Consider the following 25,773-nt stretch of genomic DNA (forward strand, 5'->3'; position numbering starts at 1 on the left):
ATGTTTTATATGCATGTCCTTGTCAACACCTTCCTCTTGAGATGAGAACTCAAAGACTAAGGCAAAACATTTTATTAACTCATACAATCTCTTGTACAAGTAGTCGGTTTTCAATCTCAACACCACTTGAATGCCATTGAAAATCTACTATTCATCAATATTTAATCTCACATTATTTATAAGAAATTGTTAAATCAACCCAGACATTAACTTAATTGATCCACACATCGTAACCATCATCAAAAATTTCTTTACTGCTAGATCCACATTTACAAAAAAAAAAAAAAAAAAAAAAAAAAAATGACAAAAAGGTTGGATCCTCAACCAATGATGGATGGATAAATATAGTAAATGCCTGGGTCAATTTAACAATTCCCTATTCATATTGATTTTGGTTTTGCAATTCAATCTAAAAAGGCTATGATTCATTTAAGACCAAAAGCCACCTTATACAAGCCCATTTTTTTATTAAGTGGATTCTTATTGTATAATATTTTCTGTCTATGGTACTCTTGAGCTCAATCCGCAATTATATATATATATATATATATATATATATTTAAAACATGTCCATATTAGAAAAAAAAACGTAATATTTTAATATATGCACACACATACAAACAGATGAACCAGTATTTAAAAGAAACAGTAAAAATGTTAAAATGGTATGCAAGATATAATTTCAGACTAAGATAATTTTTTTCTATTTAATTTAGTCCAGTATTCATCTCAAATTTGGAGTTTGCTCAACTAAAGATTCTTCAGAAAGCCCCATCTCATGAAATCAACTTCTTTTATGTCACCTTCCAGTATATTCCAAAAATCATAGAGACATGGCCAGAAACAAAACATTCCTCAGAACAACAGGACTGTGATATTTGTTTCATTGTCTATTTTATAGAAATTTGTTGACTATAATTATTTTGTGTTGTGTTTTTGAGTGCCTGCAGTTGGTTGGCTTAATTAGAACCCAAGGCGAAAAGGAAGAGAATAGATTAAGGAGCAACAATTACCTGATCAAATTTTAAACGAAATTCCTAAATTGTTGCAATTGCAAAATAATCAGACATTTAAATTTTAACAAAGTGGAAAATCAATAGATATATATATATATATATATATATATATATATAAAAGGGAACAGAATGTCACAAACATACAAATTGGATTTGTACAGTTGAAGGATGAACCTTTGAATGAATTCCACTTGTGTTATCCTCAGTAACCATCAAAAAGATGATTTAATAATACCTCCCTTGTGTCTCAAAAAACCTTCTTCCGGTTGAGGATTTTGTGAGTCTCACCCTCAAAAGATGTGGGAAAGCTCATTCTACTCAACTATGTTATCGAAGAAAATTTTATGCCTTGCTTCAGAATTTGAGCAGAACCTGAAAAATGCCTGGTTTCAGACCTTTACTTTATTATTATTATTTTAAATATTTATGTATGTATTTATTAATTTATTAATTTAATATTTTATTGTTTAGGTCTATTGTGTTGAAGGGATTAGGCATGTTGAAAGGTCAATAAAGGTGACGATGCGATCAATGGTAAAATTGAATAACGTTAATAGCAAATGAGCTGATTGATCACTGGATGAATGGATGGACGGATGAAAGTCGTGGTGCATGTGTACATCCATCCATTAAATATATTATCTTTTCAAAAGGCTATAGTGAGGATATGAATTCTAGATTCTTCCTCACCATGCCACTCACAAGATTCATTTTAATAGTTTTCTATGAAGGGCTTTTTCCCAATCTATTTATCTATACATATATATATATATATATATATATGTATATGTACTCTTTCATTCATTCATTAATTCGTTCCATCCATCCTTTCCATTCATGTTGAGCTTCCTCAAACTTTATGGTTGATTCATGCAGAATTCCCAACCCAGGCTTTATGTTTATGTTTCTATATATATATATATATATATACATATATAAAATCTTAGTTCAGAATTTGTACGATTAAAGGCATATGTATCAAATACTCATAATGTTATAAGACTCCTAACACATCTGTGTTAATTCATTCTAATTAATTCATTATTGTTGTAGCTTACACAAAATGCTTTTCCCTTGGCTGATAGAAATAAGAGAATTCATAATAATAATAATAATAATAATAATGGAGTGCTATTTAATTTTTAATTTTTCAACACTACACAAATATTTTTTTTGTTTTGTTCCTGTTTTTTTTTTTGTTAATAGAAATGTATATATTTTTATTTTTTTTCTTTGAGTATGCATGTTATTTTTAAATCTTTATTAAAACATTATTGATTTTTAATGAAAAAATTAACAGAAACAGAAGGAAATCTCATTTACTAATAGTCTTAATACATGGCTATATACACATAGAGAGAGACTACATATGAAAATTGGCAAACCAAATCCAATTGTTTCTTTGAAAAATCGAAATAATTAATAAATATACAATATTGAGTAAAATGTGTCATCAAAAGATTGCTTGTACATATATGCAATTTCTATTAAATATAAATACAAGATTTGTAACCAAAATGTGTGGTCAACATTGCTCTCCTGATTGACATTGCACAGCTGCTGTTTGTTGGTGGTAACTTGTACCATTCCATGTCTTCATGTTGTGGAACAAGACAAAAAAAATGAATAATAACAATTAAAAGAAACAAAAAAAAAAGAAAAGAAAAGAGTTCTTTGGGCCTTTAATTGATGCATAAATTTATATTTAAACCCAAAGCTCCTCATAACACATGTTGAATCCTCCATAACTAAAGTGGTAGTCTCTCATGTCGTACTTGCAATGCTTTTATGTTCTAGCCCAACAAATGTTAGAAAAAACTAGAGAAGGGGTCAACATTGAGCGCAATCCTCCTCGGCACTCCCCCCATTTGCATTGGTTGCTACAATACACTCATTTTGTAGAATAAGAAACGTGTTGTGGAATTAGGGCAGGCCCCAGATTTTGAGAAGACATTTTGTAACTTTCATGGACAATTGTGGAACCTTCCAGAGGAATCTCACCCCCCAAATACACAGTAAACTCCATGGCCTGTGACATTCTCAATTCGGCACATTCTGGAAGGAACATGGGGATGATGCCTATTATCATAACCTCATTTTTAATTTATTGTAATTTTCACAACTATAAAGAGTCAAGGAATAAAAAGAATCACTCACACAGTTTTGGTTTTGTACAACTCCAAAGGCAGGACATTCTGCAATACTCCAATCTAAAAAGCTTTGGCAACTAAGTGATTCATTTCTTACACCTTGTGTGTGTGTGTATGCATATATATATATATATATATATTAAAAAAGAAAAAGAGTGTTTTGTTAAAGAATGAGCGGTTTTACACTTTTATGATTTGATTATGAAAATTTGACAAGAGATTCAAATCATCTAAAATTTTCAGGATCGTTTTGCTATATATATATATATATATATATATATATACATATATATAATATACACGTATTTAATATCAATTTATTAATAATTTTCAAACATGTCTAAGGAAGGAATATCCACACAAAGGCATAGCACGAATTTTGCCAAATTTTCAAAAATGGAATATTAGTAATAAAAAAAACTTTGGTCTGTGCGGTTGAGGATCATGAACACGTTATTCAAAGTAAGTCCCAGAAGAGGTCAGGGAACCGTTAAGGGAACATTGGGAACTGGGATCAGGGAACGGTAGGGAACGAATCGAGGTGGGGTCCAACTGAATAAAATGGGGGCAGAGAAGCCATGCAAACAGTATTAAAGTGCACGGTCCAAGGGCTTCATTATTCATCCTACTATCCACACGTCCATTCCTCTACTTTCATCTATATATATATATATATATATGTATCTGTTGGCCACTTATAAGAAATAAGGACTTTCAATGCCTGTCAGAAAGATTATGAATTCAATACTAGAGTATAGATGAAAATGGCTATGAATGAGAGCTCATATTTATTTATTTTTGCCGGTGAGGGTGCAGTGAGAGAGCTGATATCCTGTTTTGTAACTGCCAGCCCCGTTATATTCATGACTTTTCATATTTCTTGCCACTTGATTGACTTTCCTTGAAGGGGCAGGATCTTTCTTTGACCGCAAATAGGCCTGGAAGTTGTTAGGATCAATTTGTGAATGACCCCACAACAACATATACCACTTGGTGCTCCATGATTGATGGGAAATGGACAAGGCAGAGGGCAATAAACTTGTAGTGTCAGAGGGCTTTGATGATCCCCTGTGAAAGCCAGTGTTGCCATCACCTCCTCAAAAGCAGAGCAAAATAGGGTTGTAGCACTGTTACCAGGCCGTTTGGCAGGTTTGTTCCCACTTCTTCCCCGTGCAGCACAGTACATTCGGGAATCGGGTTTCTAAATATAAACAAAACTCGATGGCGTATGGAAAGTTTAACATTCATATATATATATATATATATATATATCTATATATTTAAATAAAAGAGCACGAATAAAAACAGCGAGAGAGAGAGAGAGAGAGAGAGAGGGTTTGGTGAAGAAATACTTAAGTTCCATGTGTCTGTTTGATTTCACTCATTCAACCCTAATCTCGACAGTAGCAATGGAACTCACCTAACCCCAAGTGTCGTGGGCTTGGTTACCGGGATTCCAACGCCTCACATTGAAGAAGAATTTGCGATCAACTGGCGACTGTAGTGTATGCAGCATTGGATATGCATTGTACTACACCAAAGGTCACTGCGGTTGTTCTTCGGCGAATTAAAGAGCTCAATTCTGCTGCTTCGAGATAGAAATCAAGTCTGGATTTGTGTAGAGGTTGTGTAGAGGCGCATCCAATGATAGACGCTCATCTAACTTTCATAAATTAGGTTTTCTGTTTACCAGAAAGATTCAGGTTTGAACCTGTCCCTTCTGTTCTATTCCGTCTTCTATTCTTCGTTTTTATTTTATTTTATTTTATCCCCCCCCCTAATTACGGAAAATCCATAACCTCGAAATTTCAATTCTCAAACCGTTTTCAAGTGCACGTCTCGCACAATCCGCGAATGCCATTTTCAGATTAGCATTTATGGTCTATTAGCCTTCATGATCTCGAAACTCGGATTAATCAACTTGGAATTTTGGGTTCCAACGATATCTAAACCTAATTTACTGCCTTCCTTAGATCCTTGCTGATTTGTTCCTCCTTGTAGCAGAATGATTCCTTATACATTGTCCTTTAGGAAACAAATCTAGTTTCAAAATAGGTCTCGCATTCACCTGGACTTTTGAAGGTCACATCCGTCATTTGGTGTCCGTGCAGGTTGTTATCAGCTGATTTGTTGACCCATCGACAAGCAGAATGCGAATCACTGATCGCATCATGTCTGCAGCATTTTGATTGTGCTCCCTTTGAACTTGAAACATGTGGTGGCGAACTTGCGAATGATTCTTTAGCTACAAGCAAGAAATCAGGAGCATTAGTTTAAGAATTGAACGCCGGTTTGTTGATTGAGTGCTTGGGCCAGTTGTGGTCATGGTTTCAATGGCGCCCCGAGATTGCTGGTGAGGTCATGCGATTTGACTTTGCCAATTTTTGCCAATGAGGTACAGATCTCAGATTGAGAAATTTCCGTTCCGTTGAAATCTAGTTCTCTGTTGTGGAAGTTGGACATTCTTATCAGCAATCGCAACTATTCCTCATATTGTAATTTGTGAGCCCTTGTCTCTAAGTAAACCAGTATTCTGCGCCTTTTTGTTTGTCCAAACTGTCAAGGTACAAATTCTTCAATTCAGAAGAATTCTGTGCCTGGAGGTTGTCGTAGATCCTAGGAGCTCGACCAAGATGCTTTTAGAGTACTGCAATTGCTCATAACACGGAAGTATTATTTCTCCTTTTTCTCCATGTCCAGCGCCTTAGAATACATTCTGGATAGGAATTAAACCCAGCTCATTTGCATGTCGCGTTCATTTGTGCTTACAATGCACAGCATCGATATTATGTCGAGATGACCATGGTGTATGAGTACTTTGCGTCAAATCAGATTCCACGTACCAAGGGTGGCTTGCAGCGCCTTCTCAGTTCAGCAAGAATTTAACGTTAATCATGTTAACATGAGTCCGTGCACATTGATTGAACACTTTCTGGATAGAGTGTAGGAGAGGGAGATTGACAGGATATTCACAAGGCTGGGGCAGCTAGTCACTCTCTGGCAGTTACAATCCTTACCACATCACACGATTCCACAGCATCTTTGAAAGCCCAAGTGTGTATTTGCTGATGGGGGCAGCTCTTCAATATGTGTCGATTGGAATTTCGACCAGCAAATTTATATGTCTTGATGCCGATACGCTGGGGAACAGCTCGTTGCGCTTCAGACCATATGTCAAGAACAATCTCGTGTGGCAACTACCTGGCTTGGCGTTGATACTTTTTGTGAAGTAAGTGCATGTTAGTAGACCCACCCATGCAGCTGAAGTGGTATTTTAACACCGCTACGTCCGGTTCATGAAGAGTTTCTAACTGTTCCCTTCTTTTGTTTCAAGGTTGATAGATCTTGTTCATGTCAGCGATGATTATAAATTTCATGATTGGAAAGCTGTATCATCAACCGATTCACAATGACTGCTTCTGAGAGCAAGCAGGTTGCGGGAGGTCGTTACCGCTTTTGAAAAGCACCTGTCGAGCCCCCACGAAGTGATTGTGTTGACCAGGACTGGACGAGTAATTTTGAGCAATTTCCGGCCCCGCTAGCTGGAACTTTTAACTGGTTAATTCGAAAAAATCTAATAGGGATTAAGAAGCTTGCGGAAGAACACTGGCATATATGATAAATGTGAGGAGAGAGGATTCAACCTTCTAGCAGAGGACATGTAAGACTTGTTGAATAACTGCAAGGTAAGTATTATGTGGAATTGTTCAACATCATAGCTCTTCCACGCCCTGTAACCGAATGAGGCGCATCCTATGAAATTCAAAGTCAACCCTCGATTCAAGGCACTAAGCTTGTGACAAACTCAAACAATGCATCCGTGGAAAAATTTAGGTCAACAAGCCAGATCATAATGACGAAGGCAGTCCACAAAGTTCTCACTAGCTCTTACAAGTTAAACTGCTACCCAACACATTCTTATTTCGCTCCATCTTCTCAACAAAGGCTCCACTACGCTACAAACTTAATTCCACTCGTTCCCTGCGAACCTGCATCGCACAGTATCACATATTCCTTAAATAACATCACACAGAACTTCGCCAAACGGCACAGCGAAAAATATATAGTCCGATCCTCTCCACGCAAGTCTATTTCTTGGACAAGCACATTCAACATACCTCAACTCTGCTATTCAAGGCTTTTGTTACACAATCTCAATTATGAAAGGTAACTATTTACACGATTCAAATGTACCTTGCCAAGCGTGGCTGCAAGAGCTGTCGGTTCCTCGCGGGCTTTCGCTTGCAGCGCCTCTCGTTGCAGTCTGAGCTGGGCAACGTGCTCTTCCTCCTGTCAAAAATGTAGCAGTGGCGCAACGTTGAGCACAAGGTATGTCAAAATGCTGGAGATGCCTTCTATAAACTCTTTACAAGCAAAAAAAAGAAAAAAAAAAAGAAAAAAAAAGAAAAAAAAAAGAAAAAAGAGAAGGCACTTGAAACCTTCAAAATAAGACATAAGTAAACAAAAGCTGGTCAAAACTTAACGGACGTTCCGCGAATATTGGACGAATTTAAAACGAACCTGCTGAACCAGGAGCTTAAGTTTGTCGACTTCCTCTTGCTTGATTTTGGTTGTCATTGCACGCACGGCATCAGTAAGAGGCGCAGACCTGCCCAAAGAAGTTGTGTAGTCACTTACGAAATGGATTTTTCAAAAAATAAACGTGCTCCAAATTTTATTCGGAAGTTCGACCTTCATCTCAAATGATTACGCAAGCTGCCACTTTTTTTACGAGCATTTTTAAGAACTGTTCACACAACTTAGTTCAGACAAATACTGCGAAACAACACGTTCTTCCACAACAATCGAATCATGTGGTAATTAGAAAGAAACCTTGAATGTTCCAGCAATGTAATGTCGAACAACATCCGATAGCCTCCAAAGACGACAGAAATTCCAGCGAAGGAGAATCATACCTGGAAGTTAAGACATCACCTAACTCGTGACGCTCTATGAGTTCCTCCAATTCCTCAAGCACCTCTTTTAGCTGATTGATACGTAATGTTCGGTCAATACAGGATGCATGCCTTACTCGAATCTCAAGGAAACGATGAAACAACTTTGGTAAGGTCAAGCTTCTAATTCAAGCCTGAGTTCGGAGATGAATGCATACCTCCCAAGCTTCGCATAGGGGTTTGAACTCCAACTGTAACAACCAACATTGGCGCCAACAGAATTCATGACATCATAGTTGTCCATTTAGCATTATAATGAGTGAACAGTGTAATTTAAAGGATACAAAATCAAGAATCGAGGGGGTCCGATAATTAAAAAAAGAAGATGCATCTCCTTAATGCAGCTCGTCCGCGCATCTTTGGTGGGCTTGAGATTCCCTCGAAGTTTAAAACCAATCCCAACAGTACACGATACTGAACATATGAACCCAATGTGAACTTTCTTTCCGAGAGGGACTTGGAAGAAGTGCATACATCACTCAACCGCCAACCTCTGAAGGTTTGACGAACAAAAGAAAAGTTGGAAATTTCCCTACCATCACATCTTCTTGAAGCTTTGCCACTACCTGCTATGCGAAAAGGTGTGTATAATCAGAGAAGTGAAAACAATGCAGAGATGATCAATAACGAGTCTAAAAGCGCTGCAAACCTAAAACACGAGGAGGAAGCTTGAGTACAATATAAGCTCGAAGAATTGAACGAAGTAGAAACCGTACAAATTGTCTATGGCAAGCTTCGTACCCGGGTGTAAATGAGGAAGAGCTTCTCTTTTTGCTCATTCGTGAATTCCGGAAAGCATTTTTCAAATTCCTGCACGCTTAAGAAGACACAAAGTAAACATAAATCAAGTATTCGACGCAAGCATATCGCAGAGGCAAAAACAGACCCCAGATGTATTCAGCTCTCAAACCCCCCTCACGAATCATCACTCCAAAGATGAAACTTAAGAAACTCAGCGTCGTGGATGTACATTTTCAGAAACCGCTACCAAGGCGCCGCGGCTCGCAATGTTCAGAGTCTCCCATAAATCCTCGTACCTCAATTTTTTCTCACCGTCGTTCCCCATTGCTACCGCTAAGCTCAACTGCTAACACCAATATATATATATATATATATATATATATCTCCTAACGTCAAGTCCTCTGACAATTCCCTCAAATCACTGCTCCGCCGTTCGCAACCGTGCTCCGATCAGAATAATCCCGTTGCGTCGCAATCTTCCCAAACCTCTACTTAGGAAAAGCTCTTTCAACTCGTCCGATCGCTCAGAGACCCGCCACTTTTCTACAGTTTCGGGCTATGAAGTCTGGTGGATTGATATTCTATCTCGATTGCTTTTCATAGAATTTTCATAGAGAGAAGTCGAAATCGCACGTTCAGTGCGATGAATCAATGCAGCAGCTAGGATTCGACTCCAGAGCTCAAACTTGTTTGTACAAAGTCACGGAGGAGTCTCCTTGAAGAAGGTCTTCGTGCCTATGACGGCCATAGCCATAGTTATTTCAGACTAAGTCCCTCGCCAACATCTCCAGGTTTTATGGCGACCCTTATACACTTTGTTAACTTGCCAGAAAGTACCTTTTTCTACTTTTTTTAAAAAAGAAACTTTACATGCCTGTTACTTTTAAATGCCTTTTACTTTCGTTGTGTGTGGCGTGGTCATTATCGAGGAGATTCAATTAAATGAATTGTATTGAATGTATTGCAACATGAGGTTCACATTATATGTAAACACACTCTTGCGTGCATGTTTAAGAATAATCATAGTTTTATTTATTTATTTATTTTTAAATAGAGAATTGTTAAATTGACACATGTATTTACTAAATCAACCCACCCCTTGTTATTGGTTGAGGATCCAACCATTTTTTTTTTATTGGTTTTTAACCAATGCAGATCTAGAAGTGGAGAAGTATGTGATAATGGTTAGGATGGGTGGATCAATTTAGTAAATACTTGGGTCAGTTTAACAATTCACAAAAAATATTATAAATAAATATAATATTTTATTGCAAAGAAATAGTATGCATGGTACAATGCATTTTAATATATAATACACTAATTGAATAGTTAATTATATGGCTTTGTTTAAATAGAATAAAATGATGTGATATGTAATATGTTTTTGTATTTTAAAAAGTATATTATAAATAAATCATATATATATTTTTGATGTATTGTAGATATATTGTAGACATATTTTTTGATATGGTGTAATAGATTAGTGACAAGTGGGATAAATGTGAATTGATTATAGTTTTAATGAAGAAGGAAATAAAATGGGTTTGTTATATTTAATTTTTAGATTTAAAAAATTTTCTCTTAGATTTTTTTAAGAATTAAGTAATTTAAAGAAAGATTCATAAAAATAAACCTAAAACACATTTGAAAAAAAAAGCAAAAAACCATTCATACAAAAGTCATATTTAAAGATTAGATACAAGTGATATATTTAAAAAATAATTATTAAATTCTATATTTAGTAATTAAATATTTAAATATAATCAAAAAGTTTATTCATAAGTATTAAAAATAACATTTAAGTTTTTTGTAATCATACATGAGTCTTTTAATGGAACAATAAATAAATAATAAATAAATAAGTAAGTAAAGATAATATGAATCTTTGTGTATTGACCTAAATCAATTACAAGAATGCTCTAAGATAAATAAGATCTAGAATTTCTATCTCAAAGGTACTTTACAAACTTGCTAAATCTTTAAAGAAATTGCCGTCAATTTGTGCTAAAAAAATTTATTGATTATTTTTACTAATATTTTAAATCTAAATAGGTTTTTTTATTATAAAAAATTTAATATTTTAATAAATATCATTATTTATAACTGTTTTTTATTCCTAAAGTCTACAATTTTCATGCTTATAAATTTATAAATTCTTTAAAAAATAATAATCTATATTAGTTAATTGTACATTGGTGTATGATTTTTAATAAATTTAATATATGTAAAAGTACTATATTATAATAATATGTTTTTTTAATATAAATAATTGGATTACTTCATTATTTTTATAAAACTTAAAAAATCAAGATATAGACTTTTTTATTTTTATTATTTTTGAATAATAATATATGTTAGAAAAATATATCTTAAAATTGGAATTATATATATTTTTTTCTTTAAAAAATTATTAAAAAATAAAAAATAATATTAGTATTTTTTGTAATACATATAATATTAAATAGTTATATACAAAGGAAAAAAAACCATGTTAGAATTTATGTTTTGACTATATTAATAAAAAAATATATACACATATATAATAATACTTTTAATTCTTATATCTCATTCAATAATATTAGTATATTTTATATTTTAAATATGTTCTTTTTTTATTTTTATTTTTATAAATTTTATTTTAATTTTAAGTATGAACATAAAATAATTTTTAATACCATCTATATTTTTAATATGTACATATTATTTTATAAGATAGTATCTTTGTTATCTTCAATATTAAAATATTTATTAAAATATTTTATATTTAAATAATAATATTAAATTATCTATTATATTTTCTAAAAAATATCATTTGAATAAATTTATTATTATAAAAAAATTATATATAGATTAAAAAGATAAAATAAATTATTATTTTAATCTATATTTTTATATTTTATAATAATTGGTTTAAAGTATATAATATTAAAGAAATTATAGTATTTTTTTACTTATAAATAGTGATACTTGATTATATATTATTTTTATAAAATAATATTACATACTTTTATTTTTTCTAAAATCAAAAAATAATACTAATAATCATTCAACATTTATCAAATTATATGATAATTTTAAAAAATAAGTAAATAAATTTTATTTAAAAATACTTCAATATAAATTTATCTTTCGTGTCTATTGAAGATCAACAAGATCTTGCATAGTTGCCACCATATAGAATTAAACTATATTAAGTTGTTAATAGTTAAAAGATAGCAAAGGATTAAAATAAATTATTATAATAGTAGCTAAGATTTTAGGTGGTAGCTAGGTTAAGAAGAATTTAGGATTTAGTTAGATGTAGTAAAGTAAGATGAAAGTAATTATAGATGAGGTTCATCTATACTAGATATAAACTTCAGCCATAAGTAAAGAGTGTTGGAAGTGAGAGTCATCTTATTCTTCACTTCTTTTTGTGTACAACCTTGTTAATGCTAATTGTTGTGGCTTCTAAATTATCTTTTTTCAACATGTTTTGGATCCATTCACATTTTTTTATGAGTTTTGAAATTATATGAAGTCTTTCTTATTATGTGGACTAAATCATGTTGTTTTTGATGGTGTTAGGATTTAGAATCTCCTAACTTTTAGATTAAGATTTAGATTTCGATCTTGGTTTGCTCTTACTTATTATTAAGTGCATTTTAGATTTGGTATATATTTTATACCTTAAGGTGATGTTATAGAATATTTATATTATGTTTTCTAATTGAATTAAATCTTTAATAGACTAACTTTGTAGTTTCATGTATTGAAGAAACTTAAGGTACTTAAAGGATCTCTAATGGAACTTAGGGATGATTTGTAAGCATGAAAGTATCAAGGACATGAAACTTGAAGAAAGAAAATCCTCAACACACTCTTGTATCACTTAAAGGAACTAAAAAGTTACTCAAAGATGATATAATATTGAACTAGAATGGCTATTGTAAAAAACAAGAATACTAGAAAGTCTTGAAATAAGAATAAAGACTAAAAAGGCATTGACAAGAATGAAGAAGGCTTCACTCTTGCCTCCATATATACTCTTAACTAGTAACTACATGGCAATGTCCTATAGGACCTCCAAAACATGTTGACTTTGCAAGATACGTATCCTAACTTGCAAGGCAAGATTTTATATGTATGCCACATAGTTTGCTTATTCTTGAAGCTATCAAGACGTGGTTAACTTGTTGACCAAGTTTCTAACCTTTCAATCAACTACAAACACATGTAAAGTCAAAGCAGCATCTATGAAGCTTCTAAAAAGCCACTCTGGAAGGTCTTATGAAATTAACCTACTTTTATCTTCTTTTATCTATTCCTACCTAATCACATAAGTATTTATTAGAATACCTATATATGTCCATGACAGTGTTCCCCTTTCTTGGAACGAGTTCTATAAGGAGTGGTTTTCATATGTTGAAGAAATCCAAGATGCATCAAATTATATTTGCCACATACTCCAATTTTTATTTTCTTCAAAGATGGTTGATAGGTCCTCTCAACCATTGATAGTATCTCATACTAGGATAAAAAGACCACCCTGTTATTTGATCATTGTTGAGGCCTTCATAACTTCCTTCAAATAAAATATTTGGAACACCGTTAGGAGTTATTCTTATCTCTAATAAAATCACCAAACATAGGAAGTCTCTTCCAAGATCATGATACCAAACACATTGTATCTGACCATCTATTCAAAGAATGGCATGTTATTCTTGAGGATCTTCATCTCAATTTTGTCATCTTGAAGGTTGTCACAATTGAAATGTCTCATCTAGTAAGTCCGCAAATGAAAGCTCTTGAGTTGAATCTACTAATTGTTGATTTTCTATCTCGTTAATTACACAGAAGCTACAAAGAAAGATAGAAAATAGAGTGTTATCTTACTTTGATCTTATTTCTTTTCTAGCAAAGATTTGCTATTCTTCATCTTGGTTTTGATAGATGTTGTTGATGAAAGGCTTCAACTCTCTTTATTGCATTTACAAGATTCTTTGATGACTTTCATGTTCATTCACTAATATCATATCCATGTCAATGAACAAGAAATTTTAACCTATTTTGGCGACAGCTTGAGTCTAAGACTTCTTCCACCTCAAATTCTTGATTATTATCCACTTCTATAGAAGGTGGCATTTGTCTTCTTCCCAAGATATTCACTATCTTATACAATTCAAGAAAAGACACGTTGTCGTGTTGTGGTTTGGCTACTATATGAAAATAATGTATTTGTATATTTAATATCTAATATACTAAATAACCTGGTGAGAGCCATATTAGTGGATTTTGTTGGTTATAAGATGGGCATAGATTACTACCTCAAAAAAAAGTTGTTTAAAAGGGCTTCTATTAGAATTTATATAACTTTATATTCTATTGATAATGGCTTTTGAAGTTGGTTTTATTGGTAGTAACTTTTATACATTTAGAGTCACCTTTGTTAAATATTGGTGATCCTTGAAGTTTTATTTTTTTTTCTTTTAATTGATGTTTAGGACATATATTATATAGAACTTATAAGAAAAAGGATTAGAGAGGGATTTTGGTAGCAAAAAAAAAAGTTAAAGCATCCATATAGATGAATGGAGATGAATGATAAAAATCTCCATTTCTATTGGCTAAAAATCATGCCCAATAGACTTTAAGGAGGCTATCAAAGGCTTTATTAGGAATTAGGATTATTATTTTTAGGTCATTCAAACTTTGGAGGCTAAGATCAACAATTTGAGATTTTTGACTATGATTTTGGTAAAAATTTTGTGTGCTTTGGAGTTTATATGAAAGAGATATAGGTGCTCAAAATTAAGGTGTTGATTTCATACCTACTATATAAAAATTTGAAAAAAACTAAACTTTTGGATCAAGAGATATAAATTTCCAAAATTTAAGGTAAAAATATTCTATACGAGAAGAAAATATTTTGAAGGATTTTGTTATAATTTGAACTTTTGTGCAAAATAAAGAAGTTTTTGGGAGCTAAAACATCATACATAAGCCAAAGCTAAACTCTTTATAGCTAAATACAAAGTGTATTTCTAGATTGTAAATTATACCATACGACAATATGAATTATAGGGTGGATCTTTATAGACTTTCATAGATATAATCGATAAGCAACAAAATTGATTTATTTATAAATAAGAAAAGGTTCCAACCTACGATAGTCCAGCTTATCATAAAGACAAGTAGTCTTGATATTATGACAAAGTAATCATATCTTGTTACCTACATTGAATTATGGTTGCTTTTTGCAATAGGCATCTGAGTTGGTTTTTTGTCGTTCTTGAGCTTCCTTTAATTGTATCTTCATTGTTACATGTAGCTTTGATAAATAATTTACTAAATCTTTCACTACAAGATTATTAACTTTTGAAAAGCCAAAAATATTAAGTTGTGGATAATAATTATAATTGGCAAAAAAAGGTGTTTATTGAGTAGAAGAATATATCAAATTACTGTATGCAAACTTTACCAATGGCAAAAGAGTTGTCCAATTATCTTAATGATAGTTGATAGTATACCTCAAATATTATTCTAGAACTTGATTCATCTATTTTTTTTTTCCATTAATTTGAGGATGAAAAGTTGAAGAGAACTTTATATCCACCTTTAGAATCTTGATACAAATTGAATCTTCTTATCTAATATAATATCCTTTGGCAATCCATGATAGTAATAGATATTATTAATAAAAAACTTAGCTATTTCTTCATCTGAAATAAATTTTGTACATGGTATAAAATATGCCATTTTTATGAACCAATTTACGTTTAAAAATATAGAGTCATATGAACTTGAACTTGAAAGATCTGTAATAAAATCCATAGAAATAAAAAAACCATGGCTGTTTAGATATAGGCAATGATTGAAAAAGTCCATAGGGTTGATGACAAGGAGTTTTTGATCTTGAACACATGTCACATGACAAAGTCTTTCAACACCTTTTATATTTACAAACACCAAAAATCTCTAAATATAAGCTCAAAAGTCTTATTGTATTTTAAATGTCCTACTACTGAAAAGTCATGACGTGCTTGAAGAACATGTAAATAAGCTTCTTCTTTTTGAACATATAGGATTCTTTTAAAATAGAATAGGTTGTTCTTGAATTCAAACTTTGAAATATCATAAGACTTAGAAGAAAGATTCTTGATATCATGAAAAAAAAGATTAGAGGATATACTTGATTGAATTTGTTTGACAAAGTTCGAATCAACAATTAATGTTGATTTCATTGTTCGAAGATGAAAATGATCTAACTTCAAGATGATTCTTCTTTATTGATCAAAAGATACATCTCCTTCTTTTAGTATAAGTTAACAGAGTCTAGAAAGTACATCTGATAAATCTAGTTATTTTTGAGGTTAATGTGTGATCTTGAAATTAAATCTTAATAATGGCATGCTCCAATAGACTTGGTAATGATTCAAAATACATGTTGATATAAAATACTTGAGGTTCTTGCGATCTATATATACTGTGACTAGACTTGAAGCGCCTTTTAGATAATGATGCCATTCTTGAAATGAATCTATAATTATAAGAAGTTCTTTATTGTGCATCTCATAGTTTATCTCGACTATTGAAAATTTCTTGGAATGAAAAGCTACTAGATGGAATTTGTTATTTTTTTCCATTTGAGATAATACTACACCCAAGGCAAAGTCTGATGCATCTTTTTTTATAAAGAATGCCTTGTAAAAGTTGATGCAATATAAAATTGATGCAAAAATTAGTTCTTTCTTTAAAGCAATAAACGATGCTTTAGCTTAATTATTCCACTTAAGTTTGTCTTTACAAATCAAATGTGTAAGTAAAGTTACAACTTGAAAAAAGTTTTTAATAAAGATTCAGTAATAATTGGTAAAGTCTAAAAAGCATTGCACATTTCTTACTATTCTTAGGATCTTCCAATCTATGTTAGTTTGGACCTTCTTTGGATCTATCATGAAGCCTTCATTAGAAATGATGTATTCCAAAAAGTCAACTTGAGTAATATAGAATACACACTTTTCTATCTTTGCATATAATCTTACATCTTTTAGTTTTTATAACACACAACAAACATGAACTTCGTGTTCTTTTATATTCTTAAAATAGATTAAAATATTATCTAAATAAAAAACGACAAAATCATCAAGAAATTCCCAAAAAACATCATTTATTAGATGTTGAAAAGGAGCTAGTGCATTTGTGACTCCAAAAGGTATGATATTATATTCAAAATATCCATATCTAGTTTAAAAAGTAGTCTTCTATTAATTTCTTTTTTTGATGCAAAATAGGTTATATGTTCTTTGTAGATCTATTTTTGTATAGATCTTTGCTTGATTTAATTGATCAAAAAGTCTTGAAATTAAAGGTAAAAAATACCAATTCTTGATGGTGATCTTGTTAAGTCATCAATAATCTACACTCATCCGAAGATTTTTTTCTTTTTTCTTCACAAATAAGATAAGAGCGCCTGTTGGAGATTTAAAATGGTATATAAAGTTCTTAACCAAGTTTTCATCAATATACTCTTTGAGTGCAGCCAACTCATTTTTTCATAAGCTATAGATTGGTCTAAATGGTGGTTGAATTCTTTTTTAAAGATCAATAAAGCAATCATAAAAATGATGCTTTGGAAGAATATATATATTCTTTTTTTTTAAAATATCTTGAAAATGTCTTGATATAGGCTGAGGCTCCTAAATTCAATAAGGCTAAGGCTTTGTAATTTTTTGGTCTTAAACAAACTTCTATTGTCAAATAAGATGAAGGATAAAAAAAAAGAATAAAACTTATACTAGATATTGCACATGATTCTAGCTACATAGTGCCTATTGTAAATGGAGCAACTCGTTTTTTAACTCATTGTCTTCTTTGCTAATAGTGCTTCTCATTTTGTAATTGCATTGTTTCTTTGGACAATTTTGAGTAGTGTGGTTATCTTCTCTACAATATAAGTATAATCCCTCTTAATATCATCAATTCTTTTTTTTTTTGCTTTACAAGGGGTTTAAAACATACCGTATTAATTTGCATTGATTCTAGCTTTGATAAATAAGTTTTTGAAAACTTAGGAGCTGCCGTCATTATTTGATCTGTTCTTCTCTAACCATATCTTTGTTCTTGATGTCTTTTAAATAATCAATTATCACATGCAATGACTTGAGCAATAAATTATTTCAAAGATTTTATCTTTGATATTATCAATAACAAGTCTTTGATATTATCCTTCAATCCACATCAAAATTAATTCATAAGGGCTTTGTCATTCTAATCTACATCGCAACCAAGGTTTTGAAATTCAACATCATATATAGTAGTTGATCGTGATCCTTGCCATAAAGATAGGAGCTTGATCTCTGCTACTCTTTCTCAATTACTTTCTCTAAATATGGCTGTAAATACTTTTAGGAATGAATTCAAATTATAAAGGAGTCATAAATTCTTTTTCATTAAAGGTGCAAACCAAAAGAAAGTACTTCTTAATAGAAGTGCACTTATGAATCTGACTTGAGTAAATCCATCAAGATACTAAAAAAGATGTAACTTTAAATAGAACTTGATTTGATACAAAAATCCTCAAAATTTTGATCTTTTTCCGTCAAACTTCTTATGCATACTAATTCTTATCTTTGTCGTACTTGTAGAAGCAAAACTCCTTAGATTCGGCTATAAGATTAATCTGCTTGTTACCTTCAACTGCACAACTTCTTATCGTAAATTTTGAACTTCTTTTATAGGCATATGTATAATATCTCTATGATTTATGTTGGAAATATGTGAAATTTCTACTCTTAGAGTATTGGCAAGCTCAAGAAGATCTACAATAGTTACAAATTTATTCTTACTTTCACTGAGAATAGCATCCATAATCTTTCCTTCCATAGACAAGTCAAATAAATTCAAAAAGTTAAATTAGAAGAGAGTAATCTATAACCTTTAATAAAAATTTCCACAAAGAGGGATAATCCACTTTCTTTAAAAAAAAGATCAGTGTTAGAAAATATAATTTTTTTGTTTAAAAGTGAGCAGTTTGTAACCTTCAAAATACAATAATAGAAGTGAGGTAATCCACTCACTTTTAAAATAAGACAGAAATAATATATTAGCATTATTGTCAAACTGTTAAGGACATGAATCTTGAAGAAAGAAAATCCTCAATACACTCTTGTATCACTTAAAAGAACTAAAAAGTCACTCAAAGATGATATAATATTGAACTAAAATGGCTATTGCCAAAAATAATAAGACTAAAAAGACTTGAAATAAGACTAAGGACTAAAAAGGCATTGACAAGAATAAATAAGGCTTCACTCTTGCCTCCATATATATTCTTAACTAAGAGCTAAGTGGCAATGTCCTATAGGACCTCCAAAACATATTGACTTTACAAGCGATGTATCTTAACTTGCAAGGTAAGTTTTTTATATGTGCACCATATAGTTAATTTGTATCACAGACATACATATTTACCTTGATAATTATTTAGATAATAAGAATATGTAGAAGTGAATCAAAGTAGATAAATATGATAATATCTGGTCGAAAGCTTCTTAGAAGTTGCATAGATATTACTTTGCCTTTATACATGTGTATAGATGATTGATAGGTTGAAAACTTGGCCAATAGGGAGGCCACGTATTAACATGTTGACCACTTGTAGTACAAGTTGGACATATGGTGCACAACTAGGAAACTTGCCTTACAAATTAAACATGCGACTTACAAGTTGGATGTGTATTGGAGGTCCTATAGCATATCGCCACATAATTCTTAGATAAGTAGTATATATAGAAGCAAGAGTGAGGCCTTCATTACTCTTGTCAATTCCTTTCTTATTTTTAGTGTAGTTTTAAGAGTCTTATGTTTTCAAGTCTTTAGCAATAGCTATTCTAGTTCTTCCTTGAATATACATACTTTCTTTAATTTTGTCACTTTTTTTTTGACACAGATTCCACAATTTTATGTATCTTCTTTCAATTTGTATCTTTCATAGATTGACAAGAGTATACATATAATATTAGAGTTTTTTTCCTTTCTTGATTAAGAGTGGATTATTTCTTTCTTTTGATAAAATATAAGCATATTAGAAGTTGTAGATTACCTTCTTTTAAATTGATATTATTTATAGATTTATTTATTTATTTATTTTTTCTTTATTTTTTATTTTCTTGATTCTTAATTATTGTATTTTGTGAGATTAGACACTTTTCTTTTTATTATTCTGGCATGGCACAGCTTTCTAAAATGAAGAGTGTAATGGCTCAAATGTAAGAGCAAATGAAAAAATTAATGCTTGTAATGCATCAACTGAGTCTACGACCACAAGGAACAACAAGATTATCAAGCAATGAAGATATAGAGATGATTGGAGTTAGTTCAACATCTACACCAAGCCATACTACTCCTCTTACAACAGGACATCATTCAAGTTTTAAGGAACCAAAAATTACATTGTTTGAGAAGTTTGATGGTACAAGATCTAAGTTTTGAGGATTCATCAATCAAGTATAATTGGTGATTGAACTACAACGTCAAAGTTCTCTAACTCAAAGAACACAAGTCAATTTTATTGGAACACTACTTTTAGGTTCTGCTTTATGATGGTTTTCATCATTTCTTTAAAGATGTGATCCAATATTAGATAATTTGGAAACATTCTTAGCAAAGTTTTAATCTATGTATAGAGAAAATGATGCAATCCATATTGCAACCAATAAGATTTGTATCTTATGACAAGGTAATCAATTAATGACATTATACGCTTCACAATTTTGACAATTAGTGATAAATATCAAGTGTGATGATGCAACACTCATCAACCAATTTCTCTTTGAATTATAATATGTAGTAAAATAATTGATGTTCAATTTACGTGATCCTCAGACATTGAGTCAAGCAATTGACTTTGCTGTGAAATAAAATAGTTGGCTTTTTGAGTTTTGATCTAAAAATTACATAAGGAAACCTCAACATTGTTATAATTTAATGAAAAAATCAACAACTTTCGAATCTAAATATTTGAAAGTAAAAGACATGCAAATTGATGATGTATGTTTTAAATCTCTTACCAAACAAGAAAAACTATGTTTATATTGTGGTGTGAGCTAAAATAAACCTCCACTAATTAGAAGTTTATTCTAATTCATAATAAGTGAATAACTATGTGAATTTAAAATAAAGATATTATTTAAATTCTAATCCACTTATTACTTATCCTTCTTAAAACACCAAGTTATTAATCAAATCTTCTAACATTACACACATTCACAACGATAATTCACTCATTAACTTCATACAAAATAATTCTTTCTTCTACTTCTAATTAGATAATTTGGTTTAATTTTATATTCTATTATTTTTTTATTAATTTATTATTTTATCATTTTTAAAAATATATAAATTTTTACTTCTTAAATAACCGATGGTAAAAGTAATTAATTAAGTTATTATACTTAGTTCATAGTAATTGCTTCAAATTTAATACAATCTATGCCAATAGAAGCTCAGCTTAAAGATGCTTGTACTCCCAGAATTTCAAAATAATTCCATTAAAAGACATTGAGAAATACTTTTTCAAAGTTGGGTTATTAAAACTACCAAGGTAGCCGCCTTTTGCACTCAAAAATTCACCAAAAATTCGGTTCGACTCCAAATTGAGTAGGCCTTAGTTCGTTAGAAAGCTAACAACAAGGGCTATGTGATGAAAAATTCTTCTTTACAAATCATAAAAAACCACAGACTAATTGAAAAAAATCCGAGGCCACTCAAACCTTTTTGACTATGGAAATAGTTGGTGACCACTAATTGCAAAGGGACACTTTTTAAACCACAAAAAGCACCATCCATGACACAAAACTAATGCTCATATGTTCCTAAAGTTCACAATAAGATCTAAGATCAAGAAAGAAGCAAAAAAATAAGATTAGGATTAGGATTGAGATCACACTTTGGCATGGCTTTGCTCTCATCAAAAGAAAGAGAGAGAGGCTTGGAAAACCAAATTACTCTTATACAATTGAGTTGTGGCTTGTGGAAGGGCGGCCACATCTCTACCCTTGATCTCTAAGATCCCTAATATAGATCTATGGCCTTTCTTCATCCAAGAGCTAATTTCGTGACCAAGGGTGATGGCTCTTGTAAGTGAGGAAAAAAATACTTTTTGATAAATCTAACTTAATCATTGTGTTTAAAAAACCTTTTTATGCTTATATTGACTACTCACATGCATCAATCTATGCTCCTTTGCAACTTTCATGAAGGTTTTTTACTTACAAGGATTTAGGCAATATTTGTAAAATTCTTCAAAAAATGAGAATTTCATTTCTCTACTTGTACTTTGAACGAAAGGATGCTCATCTTGTTTTCTTCACTCCATATGGTGCATTTGATACCTCTATTGCATTTGAAAGGCTTCCATAAATTAGAAGAATCACTTTGTCACTTGAATTTGTTGAATTTGGAAAAAATCTTCAAATCCATTATAATTAAACCTCACTAGATTTTCTTTTTTCTTTTTTGATAGTAAGTCTTCTTCTTTTATAATTATTCTACTACTAGCTAATAAGAAAAATATAGTCTTTATAATTTTTTCTTACTAAACTCTATCTTAAATTGTATGTCCACTACTAGCAATCTATTTTTTATTTTTTCCTAAAATTCTAATATTAATTCATAAAATTTATATTTTAAGCACAATAAGTATATTTTTTATACTAAATATCAAAGTAAATCAATTCAATGGCTCACATGTGGTGAAGCTAAGCACACTGCTTAATATTATGTAAAGAAATGACACAACTACAAAATGAGGAGTATTGCTATCAAAGATGAAAACCTGTCAGAAAAAAAATTTGTCTAATTACAATAGAGACTATGTGACTGAAATCTTATACAATTCTTAATGAAGGTCCTATTCTTTCTTCAAAATCCTTTCTTTCTTTTACAATAGATATGCGTTTAGAATCTAATAATCACAAAGCCTTTGTTTTAATAGATTTAGGAGCCTCACTTTGTTTTTTAGATGAAGAATTTGTTAAAAGTCATAATATACAATTAGAAAAAAAAAACTAAATCCGTACATATAAAAGTTATAGATGGCCATTTGTTATCTTTTAGAGATATTACTCATAAAATACTTCTTATAGATGTAGTAATAAATGATCATAATAGTTATATAGTTTTTAATATAATTAGATCTCCCTCTAATCCAATCATTTTAGGTTTATCATGGCTAAAAAAATATAATCCTATGATAGATTAGATTTTTCATAAACTTGACTTTTCTTCAAATATCATTAAGAATTTTTTTAATCCAATAGAAAGCCATGAAATTGATGTAGCTAAATTTGTATTTGTAGGTATAAAAGCTATTTTGTATACTATAAAATAAGAATCATCTTTTGTTATTTATACTACATCTATTTTAAATAATGGAAAGATTTCAAGTGAAATTCTAAGTCAATATGAAGATTTTCAAGATGTTTTTCAGAAGAACAATGCAAATATTTTCTTGAAGCATTATCCATATGATTGCTCAATCGATCTTAAAGATGGAACTCATCTGCCATTTAGTCCAATTTATAGTTTATTACAAAAAGAGTTGATTGAATTCAAGAAGTATATTGATGAGAACTTAGCCAAGAATTTCATAAGCCATTCAAAATCTCCTACAGGAATTTTTATCTTATTTGTGAAGAAAAAAGATGGATTATTGCAAATGTGTGTGGATTATCGAGGAATCAACAAGATTATGATCAAGAATAAATATCGTCTATTTTTTATATTTAGACTTTTTAATTAATAAAATCAAACAAAGATCTATACAAAAATAGATCTACAAGGACCGTACAATCTGTTTTGCATTAAAAAAAGAGATAAATCGAAGACTACATTTTGAATAAGGTATGAACACTTTGAATATAATATCATGCCTTTTGAACTCATGAATGTACCAGTTGCTTTTCAAAATCTTATGAATGATATTTTTTATGAATTTCTAGATGATTTTATTGTCTGTTACTTAAATGATATTTTAATCTATTCTAAGAATACAGAAGAACTTGAAATTCATGTTTATTGTGTGTTACAAAAACTTAGAGATGCGGGATTGTATGCCAAGATAGAAAAGTATGTATTCCACACTACTCAAGTTAACTTCTTAAGATACATCATTTCAAATAATGGTCTAATGATGGATTCTAAAAAAATTCACACAATCATAGACTAAAAGATTTCAACAAAAGTAATAGATGTCCAATGCTTTTTGAGATTTATCAATTACTATTGCATCTTCATCAAGAACTTTTCTCAAGTTGCACCACCACTTACACACTTAACTTGTAAAAACAAGCTGTAGTGGAGTAAAGAAGCAAAAGCATCATTTGAAGCTTTGAAGAAAGCTTTTACTTCTATACCAATCTTAAATTGCATTGACTTCTATAAAGCATTTTTATAGAGATAGATGTATCTGACTTTGCCTTGAATGTAGTCTTTTCACAAATAGGAGCAGATGAAAAAATTCATCCAATAGCTTTTCATTCAAGAAAATTTTCAGCAACCAAAATTAATTATGAGATCCACAACAAGAAACTTCTTGTAATTACGGATTCTTTTTAAGAATGGTGACATTATTTAGAAGGCGCTTTAAGTCAAGTCACTATATATATAGGTCATAAGAACCTTGAGTATTTCATGTCAACACATCTTTTAAATTATTGCTAGGCTCATTGCAGCATGTCTTTATCAAGATTCAAATTCAATATCACTTATCGATCAAGAAAAAAATAAGGTTTGTGTTATGCTCTTTTTAGACATTCTTATCTTATACCAAAATAAGGAGAAATAGCTTTTAACCAATAAAAGATAATTTTACTAAAGCCAAAATAATTTCAACTCCAAGCAATGAAATCAACATTGACTATTGATTTGACTTTTCTCAAGCAGATTCAAGCAAATATGTCCTCAAACCTTCTTGTTCATGATATTAAAAATAATTCTTCTAAGTCTTAAGATACTTCTAAGTTTGAGTTTAAAGAAAACCTATTCTATTTTGAAAGACGCTTATATGTTCCAAAAAAAAAACATGATTACGAGCTCTTGAAGCTCATCATAATTTCCTTACAACAAGACATTTTGGATATAATAAGACTTTGAAACTTATATCTAGAGATTTTTGGTGGCTTCAAATGTACAAGGCTATTAAAGAATTTTTATAGATATGTGATATTTATTCAAGATCAAAAACTCCTCATCATCGATCTTATGGACTTTTCTAACAATTATCTATACTAAAACAACCATGGTCTTCTATTTCTATGGATTTTATCATGGATCTTCCAATTTCAAGTTCATATGATTCTATATTCATGATTTTAGATTGCTTCATCAAGATGGCACATTTTGTACCATGTACAAAATTTATCATAGGTGAAAGAATAACTAAACTCTTCTTTGACAACATCTATCACTATTATAGATTAGCAAGAGATATTATATCACACAGAGGAATACAGTTTTTAACGAGATTTTGGAGAATTCTTTTCAAAACATTGAAGGTAGATATAAAATTATCTTTGACTTTCCACCTTCAAATCGATGGACAAATAGAGCAAGTAAATTAAGTTTTAAAGTAATATTTGAGATATACTATCAACTATCAATAAGATGATTGGACAATTCTTTTGTCATTGGTAAAGTTTGCTTACAATAATTTGGTACATTCTTCTATTCAACAAACACCTTTCTTTTTCAATTATGGTTATTATCCATGATTTGATACTTTTGATTTTTCAAAAGTTGATAATTTTATAATTGAAGATGTATCAAATTGATTGTTAGAGCTACATGCAACAATGAAGGTACAATTAAAAGAAGCTCAAGAATGAAAAAAAGCCAATGCAGATGTCTATTGGAAGGAACAACATTAATTTT

The 25,773-nt window shown here is 30.7% G+C and overlaps 1 protein-coding gene and 2 long non-coding RNA genes across 8 annotated transcripts; 1 reads left to right on the forward strand and 2 right to left on the reverse strand.

Annotated features, from left to right (window-relative positions):
* Positions 1-619: 619 nt before the first annotated feature.
* Positions 620-1,636, reverse strand: LOC141044857 (uncharacterized). The gene is made up of 2 exons (XR_012216596.2): positions 1,191-1,636; positions 620-944 (listed from the first exon to the last, which is right to left on the reverse strand). It is a non-coding gene; the product is annotated as an uncharacterized LOC141044857 (long non-coding RNA).
* A 2,538-nt stretch (positions 1,637-4,174) lies between these two features.
* On the forward strand, positions 4,175-6,954 carry LOC112276216 (uncharacterized). 5 transcript variants are annotated; one of them, XR_016500255.1, is made up of 4 exons: positions 4,365-4,869; positions 5,278-5,561; positions 6,245-6,395; positions 6,501-6,954. It is a non-coding gene; the product is annotated as an uncharacterized LOC112276216 (long non-coding RNA). The 5 variants fall into 5 exon arrangements; XR_012216557.1 differs by lacking the exons at positions 6,245-6,395; positions 6,501-6,954 and adding an exon at positions 4,175-4,315 and having other exon boundaries at positions 4,571-4,869; positions 5,278-5,706; XR_002967946.3 differs by lacking the exons at positions 6,245-6,395; positions 6,501-6,954 and adding an exon at positions 6,107-6,238.
* LOC112276215 (uncharacterized) lies at positions 6,835-9,645 on the reverse strand. Of its 2 annotated transcripts, none has more exons than XM_024507331.2 (8): positions 9,092-9,645; positions 8,863-8,931; positions 8,658-8,687; positions 8,280-8,312; positions 8,083-8,153; positions 7,688-7,775; positions 7,361-7,456; positions 6,835-7,155 (listed from the first exon to the last, which is right to left on the reverse strand). In XM_024507331.2, the coding sequence occupies exons 1-8, from the start codon at positions 9,185-9,187 to the stop codon at positions 7,123-7,125; spliced, it is 516 nt and encodes a 171-aa protein (XP_024363099.1). In that variant the 5' UTR covers positions 9,188-9,645; the 3' UTR covers positions 6,835-7,122. The 2 variants fall into 2 exon arrangements, with proteins under 2 accessions (XP_024363099.1, XP_024363100.1); XM_024507332.3 differs by having other exon boundaries at positions 6,984-7,155; positions 8,863-8,938; positions 9,159-9,645.
* Positions 9,646-25,773: the final 16,128 nt, after the last annotated feature.

This window comes from Physcomitrium patens, chromosome 23, assembly GCF_059467195.1.
Source record: "Physcomitrium patens ecotype Gransden chromosome 23, ASM5946719v1, whole genome shotgun sequence".
Lineage (NCBI taxonomy): Eukaryota > Viridiplantae > Streptophyta > Bryopsida > Funariales > Funariaceae > Physcomitrium > Physcomitrium patens.

Bases quoted from the DNA above. Each gene is read 5' to 3' on its own strand.
- LOC112276215 (XM_024507331.2), bottom strand. From the start codon at position 9,187: ATGGGGAACGACGGTGAGAAAAAATTGAGGTACGAGGATTTATGGGAG. The intron at 7,457-7,687 runs GTTCGTTTTAAA...CATTTTTGACAG, and splicing joins TTAAGCTCCTGGTTCAGCAG to GAGGAAGAGCACGTTGCCCA. The intron at 7,156-7,360 runs GTACATTTGAAT...TGTGCGATGCAG, and splicing joins TTGCAGCCACGCTTGGCAAG to GTTCGCAGGGAACGAGTGGA.